The 16,679-nt window shown below is 43.4% G+C and overlaps 1 protein-coding gene across 4 annotated transcripts; it reads right to left on the bottom strand.

Annotated features, from left to right (window-relative positions):
• Positions 1 to 1,948: 1,948 nt before the first annotated feature.
• On the bottom strand, positions 1,949 to 15,254 carry LOC125699773 (P2R1A-PPP2R2A-interacting phosphatase regulator 1). 4 transcript variants are annotated; one of them, XM_048959651.1, is made up of 10 exons: positions 14,880 to 15,254; positions 13,255 to 13,333; positions 9,943 to 9,999; positions 7,680 to 7,723; positions 7,546 to 7,600; positions 7,033 to 7,125; positions 6,420 to 6,508; positions 5,751 to 5,815; positions 5,049 to 5,145; positions 1,949 to 4,014 (listed from the first exon to the last, which is right to left on the bottom strand). In XM_048959651.1, the coding sequence occupies exons 1-10, from the start codon at positions 14,993 to 14,995 to the stop codon at positions 3,855 to 3,857; spliced, it is 855 nt and encodes a 284-aa protein (XP_048815608.1). In that variant the 5' UTR covers positions 14,996 to 15,254; the 3' UTR covers positions 1,949 to 3,854. The 4 variants fall into 4 exon arrangements, with proteins under 4 accessions (XP_048815608.1, XP_048815609.1, XP_048815610.1 ...); XM_048959652.1 differs by having other exon boundaries at positions 5,751 to 5,812; XM_048959653.1 differs by lacking the exon at positions 7,033 to 7,125.
• Positions 15,255 to 16,679: the final 1,425 nt, after the last annotated feature.

The raw sequence follows: 16,679 nt of genomic DNA, 5'->3' as shown, positions 1-16,679 counted from the left end.
CATTCCTGCTCCTGAACAGTTGAACGGTGGCATTTGTGGCAGCCCAGAGAGGTCATGCACAGAACTGTGCCTCCACCAGCAAAGCAAAGGAACGCTTTTTGGAGTCAACCAGCTAAGAATTCTCAGTCAACAGCATGGAATTTTATGCTCATACGTAGCAGTATGTGATAACGAGCCTCGACCAGAGGGGGGCTGCTCAACAGATTTGGCAAAAAAATTGCCCTGTTTCACTCCTTGTTTTTCAATGCACGCTGAACATACACAGCTTTCAACCTGCAGAAGCTCTCTGCTGTAAGCTAATGAGCTGCTCACTTTACACAGTAAACCAAAGCTAACTTTACCAGCTCTCAAAGTTACAGAGCTCCATAACCACACTGATAATAAATTGTGGAATTAAATGCAAGTGAAGTAACGCAGGCTGGTCTGTGAAACAGCAGAGAATAATTACACAAAGGAATATATTAAGCAAGAGCAAAATCACAATTACAGCAGCACAAATGAAAGCAATGGCTGCCCTCAGCATGAAGAAAAGGCTGATAAGGGCTGCCTGAGTAACGGGTTTCCTGTGACACCTCTGCTGTGGGATATAAATTCAGACATGTCCAAAACGAAGAGCTACTGCTGAAGTCAATGTGCTTGTAATGAAAGGATCTGCATTTATTTTTAGCAGGAAGCTTCCTGCATCAGTTTCAGTGCCACCACCTGATTTAAGCTTCTTGAAAGACTGGAAGTCAAAACAGCGCACTATTTTTGTGCCACAAAAACCAACGCATGATACATACACCATGGTTTTGATTTTCCTCTGCAAAGGGGGGAAGCAGCAATAAGAACCAGATGTCCAAAGAACAGAACCTTTACCTCTTCCTACTTCAGTTCACGTCCAGTGAAATGACAAAGATTTACGTGCCATAATTCATCACAGGAGAGAGTGCTAAATAAAACAGGTTTGATCTGCTAAGTGCCAGATCTGCCTAAAGAATCTTCATGGCCTGCCTGTTTCTCAGGCCTGGGTTCATCACATCCAACAAGGATGCTCATTTTCAGAAACCACAAATCAAATGAGAAGTGAGAAGACTGTACTGCTACAGGCTAAGAGCAATAAAGTCATCCACAACATAATCCTTCAAAACAGACAGTACACAAAGCAGCAAGGTGGCAATTTTTGTATCTAGTTATTGAACAGTGTGTTCCAAGCAAAGTGCTCCTCTGTGGATTGAGACAGTTTTAATTATAGTATTTTAATTGCAACATTCAATGACACTTACAAATATTTTAACTCTGTGCTTATGAGAAGAGGGAACAACTTAAACTCCATCTGACAGCTGGCAACAAGAAAGGGTACAAAGAGCTCACATATTCTAATAGCAACTCCTGAACCTCTCTGTTTTAAGTTCCAAATGCAACATATGCAGAAACATAACAACAAAGTGAACACTTCTCAAGTGACAACTGCTAAGAAACGTTCAAGCTGTTACGTAGCTTGAAGCTGGCTGGTGGAGCTCCTGCAGTCACTTCTGCCTGCAGTGATTTCATCAGCAGCACTGGGCTCACAAACACACAACTGACCTGAGAATCACAAGATTGCCTCACAAGAACACGTAAGACTTTGCAGATCTATTTTGTCTGTGCAAGTCAGCTATCGCTTACAGCCCGGTCTTCAGAAGAAAGGTGAAAAGTCCAAGTTTAGGATTAGGTTCTCATTCTAATGATCAGGAGGACAGCTGGTGGGTATTCAGATGAACCGACTTGCTGACAACACACAGAAGACCCAAGCAAATTAATCTGGCTGAGGCACTGGCTCATTTTTCCTGGTATTTGTGTCACTCTCCCACCATGATGTATCTATTCCTCTGCTAAAGGCAGGAAGAGCTCATTCCAAAAACACAATCACAGATTAAAATAGTAATGCAGTTACCTTTCTAACACAGCACAGAAACAGAAAACCATGTATTTTTTTCTATTTATTGGCACTTATTTGAAAAGCATAAATATCCAACAGAAAAAAAGACAAGTTGACTTACACACAGTCACGGAACCCCCCACCAATGCATCTTTCTTGTAACATTGGAACAGACAACGGGGGGCCCATTCTTAAGAAGAAAGTAAGCTGAAAAAGTCAGTCCTGCCCTCACCACAGAAGAGTGAGCGCACAGCAACTCTTTGGCACATCATCTGAAATTGCAAAACAGAACTATGCCATATTAGATGGCAAGGAGACGTTACATACAAGTTCATCCATCGGCCACGGGGCAAAGGACAGCCTGAATAATAACAGAATCTGCAGGCAGGAAGTTGGCTACTGCAGTAATTTGAAAGGAATTAAATCAGAAGCGAACCTTACTGATATACCTTGCTTGAAAAGTGTAAAGCTATTAAATAGGTTCTATGTTTCTCCTACAATAAGGTAACGAGTTGTTGGTCCTAAAGTCACTAGGCAGTAAGTCATCCGTTTCTACTTCTGATGGCTGCTGTCCAAAGCTCCATCCATGTGAATATTTTGCAGCAGAATTCAAGATGGGCTTCTCTCCTACTTGAGGATCTTTCCAATCTTCTCATTAGAAAGATTTAGCATCCAAAAAACAAAGCATTTTGCTATGCTATTGACCTCTCCGGAGAGAAGGCTTACAACCACAAAGGGGGATCCAGCTGGGGAAGTTCAATTCCATAGCAGGAATCAACCACCAACATGAAGTTGCCACAGGAATGCTTGGCACAGTTCTCTATGCTGGTTTACAAATTTCTCCTCTTGTCTGGGGAATTTCAGAGCTGAAATCGGGATGCCTCAACCCAGTGACTTTTCCAATGAAGTACAAGAACCCTGAAACACAGCGGATCACCAACCTCTGCACTTCCAACCAGCACCCGAAGCTTACGGCAGCAGAAAAACCCTGGTGCTGTTATTCAAGGCAGTAACATCAAGAGATCAAATTCTAAGGTGATCTGATCACCTCAACCTGCATAAAAGCATTCATTGTCCCTCTTTGTTTTCATCCATCCAAAGTCACACTCAAGGACAAATGCTGTTTGTTAAAATAATGCACTTTTGGAGTACTAAATACTAAAACCTCACAACGTAGTGTTTTGTGCTAAACATGATAACTGTTTTTCCCAATGAAAAGATTAATGGAGCTTCTAACACTCTAATACATCATGTAAATGAAGAAAAAAAAACACAAAAACCCAGAAGGTTCCACATTAACTTTGGGTTTAGTCACAACAGCAGTCCTGATCATGAGTAAAATCCAAGACACACATCTAAGGTGACAATACACCAGCTTGTTCTTTTGGAATCTAATTAGAACAACAGAATTCAGTGAAGTCCATCCCAACAGAATACAGGGATCAATTATCCCCCCCTCCCCAACACTCTTTCGTAGCAGAGCAACAGCAAAACAACCTAACGCACACTGAGGGAATAAAAACAAATCAGTAAGCTGCTTCATTGGTTTAAGACTGAGGACAAATGTGAATTATGTCACTACACAAAGCACCACTTCATATTAGCAAGGACGCTGCCTCTTGTCTGCTGGAGAGCCAAGGCTTCCGCATGCATACAGTATTTGTAACTTACACCAACAGGAATAAATCCATAGGAAATCCACAGCTTGGATACTGATGTCAGCATCAAATATGTTTGCAATTCAAATGCTTACTGTATTTCAGTAAATGTCATACAAATCACTAGAAACGTGAATTCCTCCTCAAGGAACCATTCTGGCAGTTTTCTGGGAATAATGACATTTCTGGAAGTTCCTATGAGGAACAGAATCGCATAAAAGACTCAGTTACACGCAACAGGAAGCCTTATTGATATCCAGTCTGTTTCTCGGTATCCATTAGCAGACATTTGCTTCTCAATCGATAGGTAACTTAGCTGTAAGATCTACTGGTAAAAATGGAGATCTGGAGTCAGAAAGCGACACTGGAGAGTCGGTGCTGGTGCCAGCTTCAGCTGGTGAGTCACAGGAAGAGCCTGCACTGCTCCTGTTGTCATCAAGGGCGTGCGCCGACAAACTGAAAACACAGCGGCATCAAGAGATGAGAAACGAAGCCCTCCAGTTCCCCTTAAAAGTTCCAAACATCGGCACCTACTCACAATAAGCCCATTTCAAGAACAACACACCCCTGCAGGAATGGTAAACTTCACGTTTGAAATGCACCTGTCACAATACCTCTTGCCATCTCTTTCAAACAGACATCTGCCCCTTTCTCTTCACCCCAAAGTAGTTCACTCATTTACCAGTGCTGCAAGCTTTACTCCCATCTCTTACAAGGTCCCCACGTATCCAGATGCTCTTTAGTGCATATCCCACAGCATGCGAAGCACTGTTCCATCACCAGTGACAACAACAAAATGTTTTTTAAGAGTTACCATCTCCTAAAAGAAGCAAATAAAACCCATACTGCTGTGCCTACTATGAACAGGACATGCAAAAAAGCTGTTGTCTTCAAATACACCTATTTCACTATCACCATTGCAATGGGCTCAAAGCTTGTGCACACCTGTGCACTTTAGATGACCCCATAAACAATCTCACCTTGGTATCTGTCCTGGCATACCCTAGGTATTACTACGCCCTCCCAACCAAAATCCTAAATCCCCTTGCTATTTCATGTGGCTATTTTCCAATTAGTGCTTTTATCTCCTCCTAGCAGGGATGGTTGGGGTGGTCCGATATGACTAAGAACAAAGGGAGAAAACAGAACAAACAAAATAACCCCCTCCCCCCTCAAATATTAACATCCGTATTTAATTACAATTTGCAACTGGATTTCAGAAGTTGCAAGCCATAAGGAATCTTTCCCCAAAGATTTTCAACTCCTATGTACCTGAAGCATGTTAACAGACAAAGACTGTCTATCTGTTCTAGAAATTCTAAAGTTGAAGTGAATGGCAATGTCTGTTTGCTATCACACCTTCAAGGCTTCAGAAACACAGGATGCTTGCACTAATTCAAAAGGAATATAACTCCAAGTGTGAGCATTGCTAGATGAAAAGGAGACTTGTAGTGCCTGCGGTGCAGCCTGCACAACAAAGTGGCAATTACCATCCACTAAGGTCTGGTTGCTGCAAAGCTTCAGAGGAAAGCATGTTGGTGGAGCCTTGGAATAGCCTTTTTGGATGATCTTCCATTTCAGTTACACCTTTAGTAAGAGAAAGGGTGATACAAATTACTACTCGCTTAAACCAACATCTGCAGAGCAAAAAACAGAAGTTCAAACTTAGAAAGTAACACTCCATAAGCTGCAGTACTAAAAACAGAAGTTTGAAGCTGAAATTTTAAAGGCTATTTCTTAGATACCTTTTAGCCTAAGCAGGAAGAGAGTTTAAATTATGGACTGAGACATAATTATCAGCTATTTGTACTTCAGAAGAAAATGTTTTCATTTAATTCAGCTCAATCAATTCACCGACTTCTACCAGCCAAGCAAAGAACCTGAGAAAAAATAAAGCTGTTTTCCCTCTTGTAATTAATGCAAATGAAGTTCAGGATTAATTATCATTAAACTTATCACTAAACAACTACAGCAATGCAGACACATTGGGTCAGAAGCAGCTTTACTGAACAGTACGCACTCATTTATTGCTTCATCACCACAAACAGTTGTGTTTATTTAGTAATCTGTAACACCCTTTACTTCCAGTCACTCTGCATCAGCCAGTGGAACAGAATTACAAAGAGCTACATATGAATGATGGTAAAAGTAACCATTCTGCCTGCTGTCCCAGCCAAAAACAAATACTGTACCTTTTCTTTTTATTGGCCCAAGAACACTCGGTCGAATGCAGTTAATTGGACTCTGGCTTCTCCTGCTAAAAGAAGACAGATGCTATACTGATAGCACCATTACCAAGGGAAGCTTGAAAACATGTAAAGAACTGAAAGATTTTCAGATAAAGTGGAATACAGTAAGAAAACAGGCATTAAAACAGCCTCTCTAAAATAGTTTTCTGACATTTGATTTGCATGTATTTAGAAGAAAGACCAGGGAACGCAGTCCTCCACAGAAAAAGTTAGGTCTCACTGTCTCACAAGTGGAGCAGTCTGAAAGCTCAGGCAGGCACTTTGCTTAAGTGTTATGGCCCAATGAAACCTAATGGTTTTCTGCCTACAGCACTCAGAACAAAACAGAACCCATAACAAATCCTAAATCCACTGGTTTTTCCCCCTTAATATTCAGTCAGTTACAAAAAGAGCAAGACAGACATGATATTGCAAAGACAGATGCTGAAACGTAGCCTGCTTCCCTGCTGTTATAAGGATTTCAACAGCCATTTTAAGACACTGTAAAATCTGATGTTCAGATCACATTATAAGAAATATACTTCAACTATTGACAGAACATTTTGGTGTTTCAAAAGCTTTGTGTGAATAAGCTGTGCCAGTTTCCTATTGCTGATATGATCTGGAACTTACCTTGAAAATCGCCTTGTGGGACTTGGGCTGGGACTTGGAGGCAATCCACTGCTGCTCACCAGACTTTGCAAAGATGGTGAGAAGCATTGCTGAGAGCAGAAGTTTGTGTTATTTACACTTAGTATCACAGAGAGTAGAAACCAATCCTTATGCAGGTAAATCAGCAACCCATTCCACATTTAAAGCAACCCATCTAGCTGGCTATACTGAGCAATTTGGTTACTGAGAAAGGAACTGAAGTTGGACAGACTCCACTTTCATGCAGAATGCATGCAAGCTGGCAAGCATTTATTCCATCTCAGGCTGGTTAAACACACTAGTTAATAAAATAAGAACGTGTGCCTCCTCCTCTTGTTTTAAATTGAAAGCAAATTCAATTTATTTACCACAGACTAGAGGTGGAACACTCCACAGAAACTCTCATCTACAAGGCATACAGCTGCTAGCTGGGAGTTTCAGTTTGAGTCTTAGGAGGGTTGGTTTTCTGGTTTGCTCTAGTTTTTGGTTTGCAGCTGATGTAAAAGGAGCAGGTGGCTTGCTCTCTCGCTACTAATGGGATCAAATTTAGTTAGCACTGCTCAGGACAAAGCTTTTATTACCACGTTTTGCTCACCTTCCCTATTCCTCTGGTAGGTGAAGGAGCTGGAGAGACTGGGACAAAGTCTACTTGCTTTGGAGATGATGATTTTTCAAAATCATTGTTACTCTGTAAACAGTGCATACAGTGAATCTTGTGAGCAAGTGTCTTCACGTGAGAAGGGCTGTTTTGTGCAGAACTGAGCATGGATCAAAAGTTACAGGGCTTCATCCTCGTGAACTTTTTTCTTAGGCAACTATCTATAAAACAAGCCTTAAGCATTACTTGTTAAGTATTAGAACACGGAGGAAAATTTGGACATGCAGACATCCATGCAGTTTTCCTCTGACATTCCAGCCCAAGGAACCCACAGGTATCCTTGAGCAGCTGATAACTGCGTGCCTTACTAGTGTGAAAAACTGCTGGTCAAAAGCAGTGCTACATTAACCACCTTAACTGTGCTTAAACTACACAAAAAGAGTTGATGCAAGTTTCTGTAGTGTCCTGATACTGATAGCAGGAATACAAATTAAAGCACAAATGCATTACCAGGCTCAAGCTCTCCTCCCATGACTGGCTCATCTGCATTGCTACTTGCACTTCTCTATAAAGAAGAAAAGAAATGTATTGCCCTAGGCCCATAGAAGACTGGATTAAGTAAGCTAGCTTCCCTTAACGCTTACCTTTCATGTACTGTTTCTCTGTTCATTAAGTTCATTCCTTCTTCCTAAAAAATAGATGAAAAATTAAGACAAAAAAAAAAAAAAGCTTTGCTACAGAAAACCAGGAAAACTGATTTTATTTTACTTCTGTATAGAGATTTTATTCAACTTAGTTAAGTAACAATTACCTCAGGCTCTCACAAGACAAAGAGCAGAGGGAGAAAAAAGGAAAGAAACACATCAACAGGGACCATCAAGAAGTTGGGAGCTGACTGTTTTTCACACTGTTTTTTTAATTCATTTTCACTCTATCAAAAAAGCACTTCAAATGCAGAACAATGCCAACCAGAAATCCTACACACGCTGCAGTATCTTTATGTGCTCTTGCAGAATCTACTTCTTAAAGCAGAAACACGTTTAAGGACACAACTGGATTGATAGAATAAGGAATAGTCCCTATTCTATGTATCCAACCAGACTGCATCTCACTGCTGTACAGCACATGCAGTACATTTGGGATTCGCTGTTTTCTTCTAAAACATTCATACAGTATTACTAAAACAGATCAGAGATGAGGTATTAAACATTAACATGACTCAATCCCCTCTTAGGTACGTGTGCATCCTTCCTTAAAACTAAACAAACACTACACAGTCAATGGAGTGCAGGAGTAAATTCCCCAGTTCAGATCAGTTCAAGAATAAAAGCTGAACTAAATACATTCACAACCATCCTATGGAGAGCCCTACTAACACAGTTGGTTGTGTGCTTTGCTGGGACTTGAAAGAGATGAGAAGTGGAGCACGTTGTTCCCGTGCGCCGAGAAGCACAGAGCGCAGAGCACTTCAACTGTGAATTCAACCACCAAGGACAAGTTAGGAAATGTCAGCACCCAAATTTGTGGAATAACATTGAATACAGAAATATCTGAACTCAAAACAATTTGAGCAATCAACCTTTATTTCATGTAATAATAGAGCAGAGGAACCACAGACATTCATCTCCTTGTGCTCATCATATTCGTGTATTTCTCCTAAGTTTTTCTATACTGATAAAAACAGCTTTAAAACTGATTTGAGTGTTTCAGCATCTCTTGAAGCCAGTATACTTTTTACATAGTAAACAAAAGCAGTTGTCTTCTTTAGTGTTATTAATGCACTGACATTAAACACCTGAGTGGGATGCAGAAGCACCTCACATCACTTCAAACAACAAACCCTGAAAGTGCTGCCTGAAACTTTTGTTTCTACAAAGTCAGAGAAGCAGCACATCCATTGCAAACTTGAAAGTGCAGAGCAAAATTAAGCACTTTCAAGCTAATTTTGTAAGCACTTGACTGCCAAGAAGTCAATCACAGAATCACAGAATGGGTTGGAAGGGACATCAAGGATCACGGGGCTCCAACCCCCCACCACAGGCAGGGCCACCAACCTCCACATTTCACACCAGCCCAGGCTGCCCAGGGCCCCATCCAACCTGGCCTTGAACACCTCCAGGGATGGGGCACCCACAGCCTCTTTGGGCAGTAAAGAACCTCCCCCTGACATCCAACCTAAACCTCCTTCAACTTAAAACCATTTCCCCTCGTCCTGCCAAGGACAATATTTAAAATGGAGGAGCCACAAGAGTTCAAGTTTGCTAGTTTTAAAACGTGCATCTTCAGCCCGAGCCGTGCAGTGGGCAGCAGCATTAGTTAAACCTGCCCAGTTATCTGCCACCCTCCCTCCTCCTCCATGCTCCAACGCCCTTCCCCTCACGCTCTAACTGCACAACCAGTGATCTGGATGAGAATCTTATGCAGATTAAAAGCAGCCCAGCCAGGAGAGTCTGAACTTTTTTTTTTGTTGCCAGATTGCTTCCTTACCCAGTTGTTTTTCCGGCTGCAGTGAATGCTGTGCCAACACAAGTTGTCATTAGCCTGAAGTGTTTATGCTGGCCTGACTGCCAAAAAAACTCAGTGAAACTTTATTGGAAGGGTTTACATTACAGGTTTCCTTCCTAAAGTGTCAATTCTAAGACTCTTCACCTTTTTCAGTTCAAGTCTTCTTCTCACTGTAACACATATTTGTCTTTTCACAGAATTTGGGACGCTGCACACGAGATATAATCTTTACTTTTGAACATACCTTGAAGCAATAGAGCACTGCAGACTCTGAACTGATTCGTAGCAAAATCTGAAGTCATTTGAAAGACACTTCACATTAAACACGCGCCAAATGAAGCACAAAAACAACCCAGCCACCTACAAATAATTTCATATTTAGAGATTAGAACCTATTCTTACCTGTTTGATTTGATGAAGACGGCTGCTAGGAATACGGACAGGAGATGATGGCACAAACTGCAGAACAAAGCAATACATGGCTGAAACACACTTAAAAACCACAGGAGAGGGAGGGGGAAGGTACAGAAATGCAACTCTGTAACACTACTCTAAACTCAAACCATAGGCACCAAGGGTTCTGTTTGTTAGAACAGCATTTGTAGCACTCTCAGTATATAGAAACCCCACCAAGCACTCCCAAAAACAGGACCACAGGCATTTCCACATCATACTGCTGTGTGCTCACAGGTGAAGTTTCACTGGTGCCACTCTGGCAGACAGCACGACCAAAATAAGCAGTCAGCTGCCCCTTCCATTCCTGTCCCTGCACTGCCCTCTTTCTTCTGCCAACACAAGCATCCGTGGGGCCTCACAGCAAACAAGGGAAAAACCAACCCAGGGAAAGCTGTAGCTGAAACAGTGGCTAAACATTTAACCACAGCCTGGAGTGCTTTGCCTTAAAAGAAAAAAACAGTAGGAAAGAAAACCACAGCATTTATTCACTGGATGCCACTGATGTGTTCTGAAAGGAATTGCACAGATCCTGAGCACAGCTGATCCCTAGGCAATACATGTATTTACCAGAAATGGCATAGCAGCCCCTGCTGATGTCATTATGAAAGAGTCTGAGACTTGGAAAAGTTCATACAGCAAGAAAAGCTCCTAGAATTCAGCTGAGCAACTGGGACAAGCAGCCTAACAGCCCAGAGATGGGGCCAGGATGTGCACTTCTGCTACCTAAGCACTCTGACAGCTCCCACTGCTCTCATTAGAGTTAACACAACACTTTAGAAAAATTACTTCTTTCCCATTCAGCTTAACACAACGTGAAATATTAACTGAACTTAGCATTTATCTGTTGAAATAAACTGACAGCTTCAGTCATTTACTGAACGTTGTAACCATCTTTATTACAGCTTAAGCTGCAATAAAACCTAGATTAATTTTTCTAAACACATAAAAAGTGTTTTGAAGTACTAGTATCACCTAGATACTATGAAATTAAATGTATCAGGACAGATGTCAATCTAGCATCTTAGAATATTCTAAGGCCAAAAAAAACTACACTTATTTTGCTCTAGCATGAATACCAGGAGAAGTTGCTTAGGGCCCTTAATGCTGAAGGTTAATTATGTTCCAGAAACTGTTTAGCTGCAGCTGATCCTGGCTTAGGGCAACAGGAGGAAAGGATAATCTCTAAGTTCATTTCCAATTTCATTCCCCTTCCCATGCTCAACAGAACCAGAAACCAGCCCATCATACAAAGAGAAGAGGCACCAATCTAGCTGCTGATAAAGCACCTGATTTTTAGCACAAGTTTCAGCTGTATTTTGTCAGCATCTGGTCAGCAAAGAGTGAAGAATAAATACAAGCCCAAAAAAATGACTTATATGAGGCCACAGGGACATTTCCTCGTGGGGTCAGTGTTGAATTCAAGTCTCTGATGCATGCCTTGTGGAGTCTGAAGGGAAGGTCTTGGAAGGAAGCAGTCTCTTAGATTTCCAAATGCAACGTAAGCATGGAGGAAGAGCTCTTTGTACAAGAAAATGTACAGCAGGTTTAAGAAGATGAGACAAGAGACTGAAGAAAAGAGAAAAGAGACAAACTGCAAGGTATTACCGAAAATTCCTTTGTTAGCTCTAAATCAATTTTTGTCCTTAAGCACCACGTCTGTCTTTCCTAAAAAGTTTCCATCCTTAGTAGAAGAGTAAACCTGCTTTTCACTTCTGGGACAGCTGTAAGAACCAGCCCAGCAGTGCACCAGCTCCTGCTTCTCAGCAAGTTACAGCCAACCTCCCCAAGTTAGAATTCTCTTTTTTTTTCCCCCCCCCAACAATTGAGGAACTTCAAGAAAAGAACCTAACAAACTGAGCTTTACCTTCAGTTTGTTTCCCCTTTACTCTGACCATAAGAATAAATAAGTTTCCTCTAAGCTGCAGCCCTAGAAAGTACACGAAAATGAGACACTTGTTTAATAATTTGTTACCATAATAGTCTATCAGGACTTATTTCTCAATAATCTTTCTACAACTTCACATTAAGTACCCTGAACCTGTTACAGACACAAGCCTTTGCTTGTGTAGCTGTCTGTCCTGGTTTTAAAACAGAATGTTAGCAGAGGGACATCAGCCAAGGGAATATGAGAGTCCATTCTTCAGCCTCTAGCATGGAGCTAGCAGATTACTTCTAAAGCATTGCCAAAAGGCAGCTAAGAAGTAACAGGGTAACTGCAATCAGCTCTACAGGAGACTACAACACTGCCAAAGAAACCAAACAGGGAAATCCACACATGGGAATGCACCAAAGGCCATTATGGTAGCATCACTGGGTTACTGTGGTTTTTCCCCACACTTAATGGGAAATTGTTGCTATCCCTCTCCTACCTGAACATCAGCTTTTCCAAAACTTCAATATTGACTGCAGCTAAGCATTATCTTACATACATCTGTTTTTCCTAAGGCTGTTCTAGGGAAAAAGCTGCGTGGAGCTGGCAAAACTCCTTGTTGTTGGAGGAAGCAACTTCCAACATACCCCAGCCCTTCTGATAAGGACAAGCAAACCAATACATGCAACCTGTGCAGGTGTTCTCAGTCAGCCACAATCACACCCTCCTACAGCTTAATAGTTTACAAATTCAGATTTTTGGGAACTGTAGAAAGAAAAGCATGATAAAAATCAAAATGTTTCCAAGAGGTAGAATTCTTCATTTGGAGGGTCTCAAGCTCTGTGTTCCATCAGCCAGTCCTATCTCGTTACATCAGCTGTGGATTTCAGCAGTATGTTCTGACTTTAATAGAAAAAGAACTTAAAACTGGAACATGACTGCACTTGTTTTTTAAGCATCAGAAATTATGAGCACATCTATACAACCAGCTTTCTTTGCTATCCTACTCTGAAAACATCTGCTTGCATTTCCATAACCAAGTTGTGGACGCCCCATCCCTGGAGGCATTCAAGGCCAGGCTGGATGTGGCTCTGGGCAGCCTGGTCTGGTGGATGGGACCCTGCACACAGCAGGGGGCTTGAAACTAGATGATCTTTGAGGCAGTGTATGATTCTATGAAGTTACTATCACAGTGAAACATAAATACTCTGCAAGGCCAACCAACCTACAGCGAGCATTTCACTACAGCTACAGCACACTAATGTCAGAGCAGAGCCCTGTTTCTGAGAACGTGGTTAGTTTCAGAGATCACAAGCTCCTTTCCTTCTTGACTTCAGTTTGCACACTCTGCTTTGGGCCTGATGTGGGTGCTCTGATCGTGTCCTTACCAGGCTGTGGCGATTCATAACCGTGGTGCTGTTCCTGCGGGTTCGCAGAACGCTGCCCTGGAACACCTGTGAGTTATCACTGTGAAAAGAAACATCTGTCAAATGTGAAAGCCACTGCCTTCCCATCAACAAGCACCCCTTGCAATGAGCTCAGTTTCAAATGCTATAACACTTATCATTTCAAGGTGAAGCACAACCAAGCCCCAGTTACTTCTATTAACTGATTTATCTCATTGAGCCTAAAAATAACTAGAAAATTACAACAGACCCTTTCTGTGGGAATTCATTATGTTTGGAAAGGCTTACAGGCATCATTCGACAGAACAAATTTGTAATAGCATACAACCAGAAACCAGCTTCAGTGGCAGCAGAACATAACAGTGCAGAACCTCAGTAACTCTCACCACGAGGAACACTTCTTTTTCAGCAGAGGTTAAATTAAGCACACTGCAAGAACAGTTTAAAAACCCCTGAGACTTTTGGCTGCAGCGATGCCTTTAATCAGGAAGCAACACATCAATTTAAATGATGCAGGATTAAGTATTTGACATAAGCACAGCTCCTTTTCCAACACAATCCTCTTTCTATTGATTCCTAAACTAAGTTTCTCTGGCCATCGCTAGTATTGCCAACAGCAATTAATTAGTACCTAATGATACTAAAGGAATTCAGTCTTTGCAGAAACTTTGAGCCACATGGATTGAGTCCAACAATCAGTGCTTACCGGAAAGAAGAAGTAGCAGGGTGGAAAGATTGATCTGGCACGAAAACAAGAATCAAAAGTTGAGCGAAAGGTAAACTCTGTGCTCTAGGAAATGCCACCTGGAGAAATTCTTACCAAATCTGGTACCAGGGAAATGGGGCTGGTAGGCAGCCACAGAGCACAGCAGCAGCCCAGGAGCTGAGCTTTGTTCCAGTTTGCACAACAAAGCCATTCTGGGAAAAAGTGACGTTTCTTGCCAAGAGCTGCAATCTCGCAAGAAGAGTTTTCTGCTGGAAAATTCCTAGCAGGCAAACCACTGCAACCACCTGCAATTAGCTCCGTCGGGTTTCAGTGCCATTTGCATAAACACCTCACCGAGCGGATGCAGTTCCAAGGCGGGAGCTCTGGCTTACCTTTCTGTCTGCCCAGATCTTGAATTAAACGGTTTGTTTACAGTGTGGTGAGGAGATTTTAGGGTTTGTCGGTGTTGTTTTTTTTAATTTAAGAAGTGTCCCTGAGGAGCAGCCATCACTCACAGCGCTCCGGTCCTGCTCAGTGCAGGGACAGCTGCTTCCTTACAGTTACACAAACCAATCACGTTCTGCTTGCTTAACCTCGGCCCACGGTCGGCCAGGCAAGCACTGACGCTTTCTGAGTCGCAGCGTACACTCAGTCGTTTTGGTATGAGGTTTACGAGGTCTCTTCATCGCCAAAGAACGGCACTTGGAGACAAAACTGAACACCAGAACACAGAACCGCAGAGCGGTCTGGGTGGGAAGGATCCCACCCTTTGGCATCAGCCAAAGCAACGCACGGGACAGCGGACACCGCTTGGCGCTGAGCTACGGCTGCCGTACCGCCGAGTCCCGCGCAGCGGCGTCACCGCAGCGCTGGGCTGAGCCCGCAGCCCGGCCGCGCTCACCTGAGCCCGTGGATGAGGGGGGCGCTGTTGGATCTCCTCAGCCCGCCGCCGTCGCTCGGGGCCGCGGCGCTCCCCGGCGGCAGCTCCAGGTCCAGCTCCATTTTCTCCTGAGCCATCGCGGCGGCTCCGGCTCCTCCCGCTCCACCGCGACGCCCATTCAGTGCCACCGCCCGCCGCGGCTCCTCGTGCCGCGGCCGCCCCTACAGGCCCCGCGGGCAAACGGGACCCGGCGAGGGGGGCGGCCCAAGTAGTTCTCCATGCCGGCGGCAGCCCGAGGGCCGGACCCTTCACACAGCCGCTCTCGCCACGCTCCGCGATACCGGCGTCGCCACTACGGAGGGAGGAGCGCCTCAGACCGGACACCCCCCTCCTCCTCCCCCAGCACACCCAGCGCGCATGCGCCGCTGGATGCCCGCTCGGCGCCGTGAGCAGAGGCGCCGTGGCGGCAGTGCGCATGCGCAACATCACCTCCCTCGAGAGCTCGGGGCTCCGATGCTGTGTCCTCACTTACCTTAATTACCTTATACTGCTTTATCAACGGCCGCGTTTGTTTGGCGGCATATTACAGAGTCACCGGGGTTGGAAGGGACGTCAAGGCGTCATCGAGTCCAGCCTCCCTGCTAAACCGAGTAACGTATTGATGGCAGCGGAGTCCGTGCTGTGGGCTTTCATCTGCCTGCACAGCTGGCGGAGTTACAGACAGCTCTGCTTAGCACTGAGTGCTCCAGGTGCTCCTTGTGATTGTTAGCTCTGCTGTCTTCCTTCATGAAGATTTTATGCTTTTCAAATGCTGTGGCAAAGCAGCCTGCAGAGAACAGTTGGGGATGGAAGGAAGAGCCAGCGATGTGCTGGGCAAAACAGCAGTAATTGGCTTCTTTAATTCTTGCACCTCGTTGCTCTTGGGGTGCAGTGGGGATTCCTTGTCATTTCACAGAAAAGCGTCATTAGTAGCTATGAAATATCATGAAGAGTGGCTCGAGGTTGTAAAGCGTTTTCTTTCTGCTCTAAGACACTGCAGGGGGTTTGGTGTCTGGTTTTTTTGGTGTAAGGGCATATTGAAAAGGCTTGAAAATACTTAGAGCGGTGTAACATGGGGCCCTGGTAAGTCATCTCAGATCTATAATAGGCACAAGTGCTTCTGTAGTGTCAGAATAATGCAAGAAATGTAGATGTCAGAGAAACAGTCCCTTGGAAATACCTGTAGATGTGGAACTGCTGCCAAAACTGGCAGCAAACTCCAGAAGCAGTTCAGTTATCTACAGTCATACACATTTGGCCTATTGAAAGGAACAGAATTTATGCAGCCACATTTCCTCTTACATTTGAAATGGTGAAGAATTCCAAGTCTTTCATCCTTATTTTTTCTGTACACGGCAGCTTTGAATAGTAGGTATTTCCCAGGCACAAATGGAAACCTTCTGAAATCAAGTGCTGGTAAAAAGGCCCTTAAACCCCACATGTAAGAGACAAATGCGTCTGTTGAAATTGCTATTATAGAAAAGGATTTGAACAATAAATCAGTCAGCAAGCACAAATGTGAATGCTTTGATTGCTTGGAACGGATGGAGAAAATTGAGTCCCAGACTGAAATACTGCCAAGAACTGGAATCACAGGGGTCATAATGAACTTTACACTGGATTTTTGAATGTAGTACAGAGGCTCATATTCACATAAAACATTGAAAAAGCTTCATTTGTTAGCAGCAAAACAGAACTTCGGGCAGACAAGAAAAAATACCGGAAAGAAGTGCAGGATTTATATCACAGAAAGAGAGAACCCGAGCAGGGCCTCACAGAACG

The sequence above is a fragment of the Lagopus muta genome, chromosome 13 (genome assembly GCF_023343835.1).
Source record: "Lagopus muta isolate bLagMut1 chromosome 13, bLagMut1 primary, whole genome shotgun sequence".
Taxonomy (NCBI): domain Eukaryota; kingdom Metazoa; phylum Chordata; class Aves; order Galliformes; family Phasianidae; genus Lagopus; species Lagopus muta.
Note: the sequence above shows the minus strand (reverse complement) of the source record. Positions and strands in the feature narration are given on the sequence as shown.

Coding starts and splice junctions, on each gene's coding strand:
- LOC125699773 (XM_048959651.1), bottom strand. CDS start 14,995: ATGGCTCAGGAGAAAATGGAGCTGGACCTGGAGCTGCCGCCGGGGAGC. Junction 7,724..9,942: donor GTCTTCATCAAATCAAACAG/GTAAGAATAGGT, acceptor TCTATTTTTTAG/GAAGAAGGAATGAACTTAAT. Junction 4,015..5,048: donor CAACCAGACCTTAGTGGATG/GTAATTGCCACT, acceptor CTGTGTTTTCAG/TTTGTCGGCGCACGCCCTTG.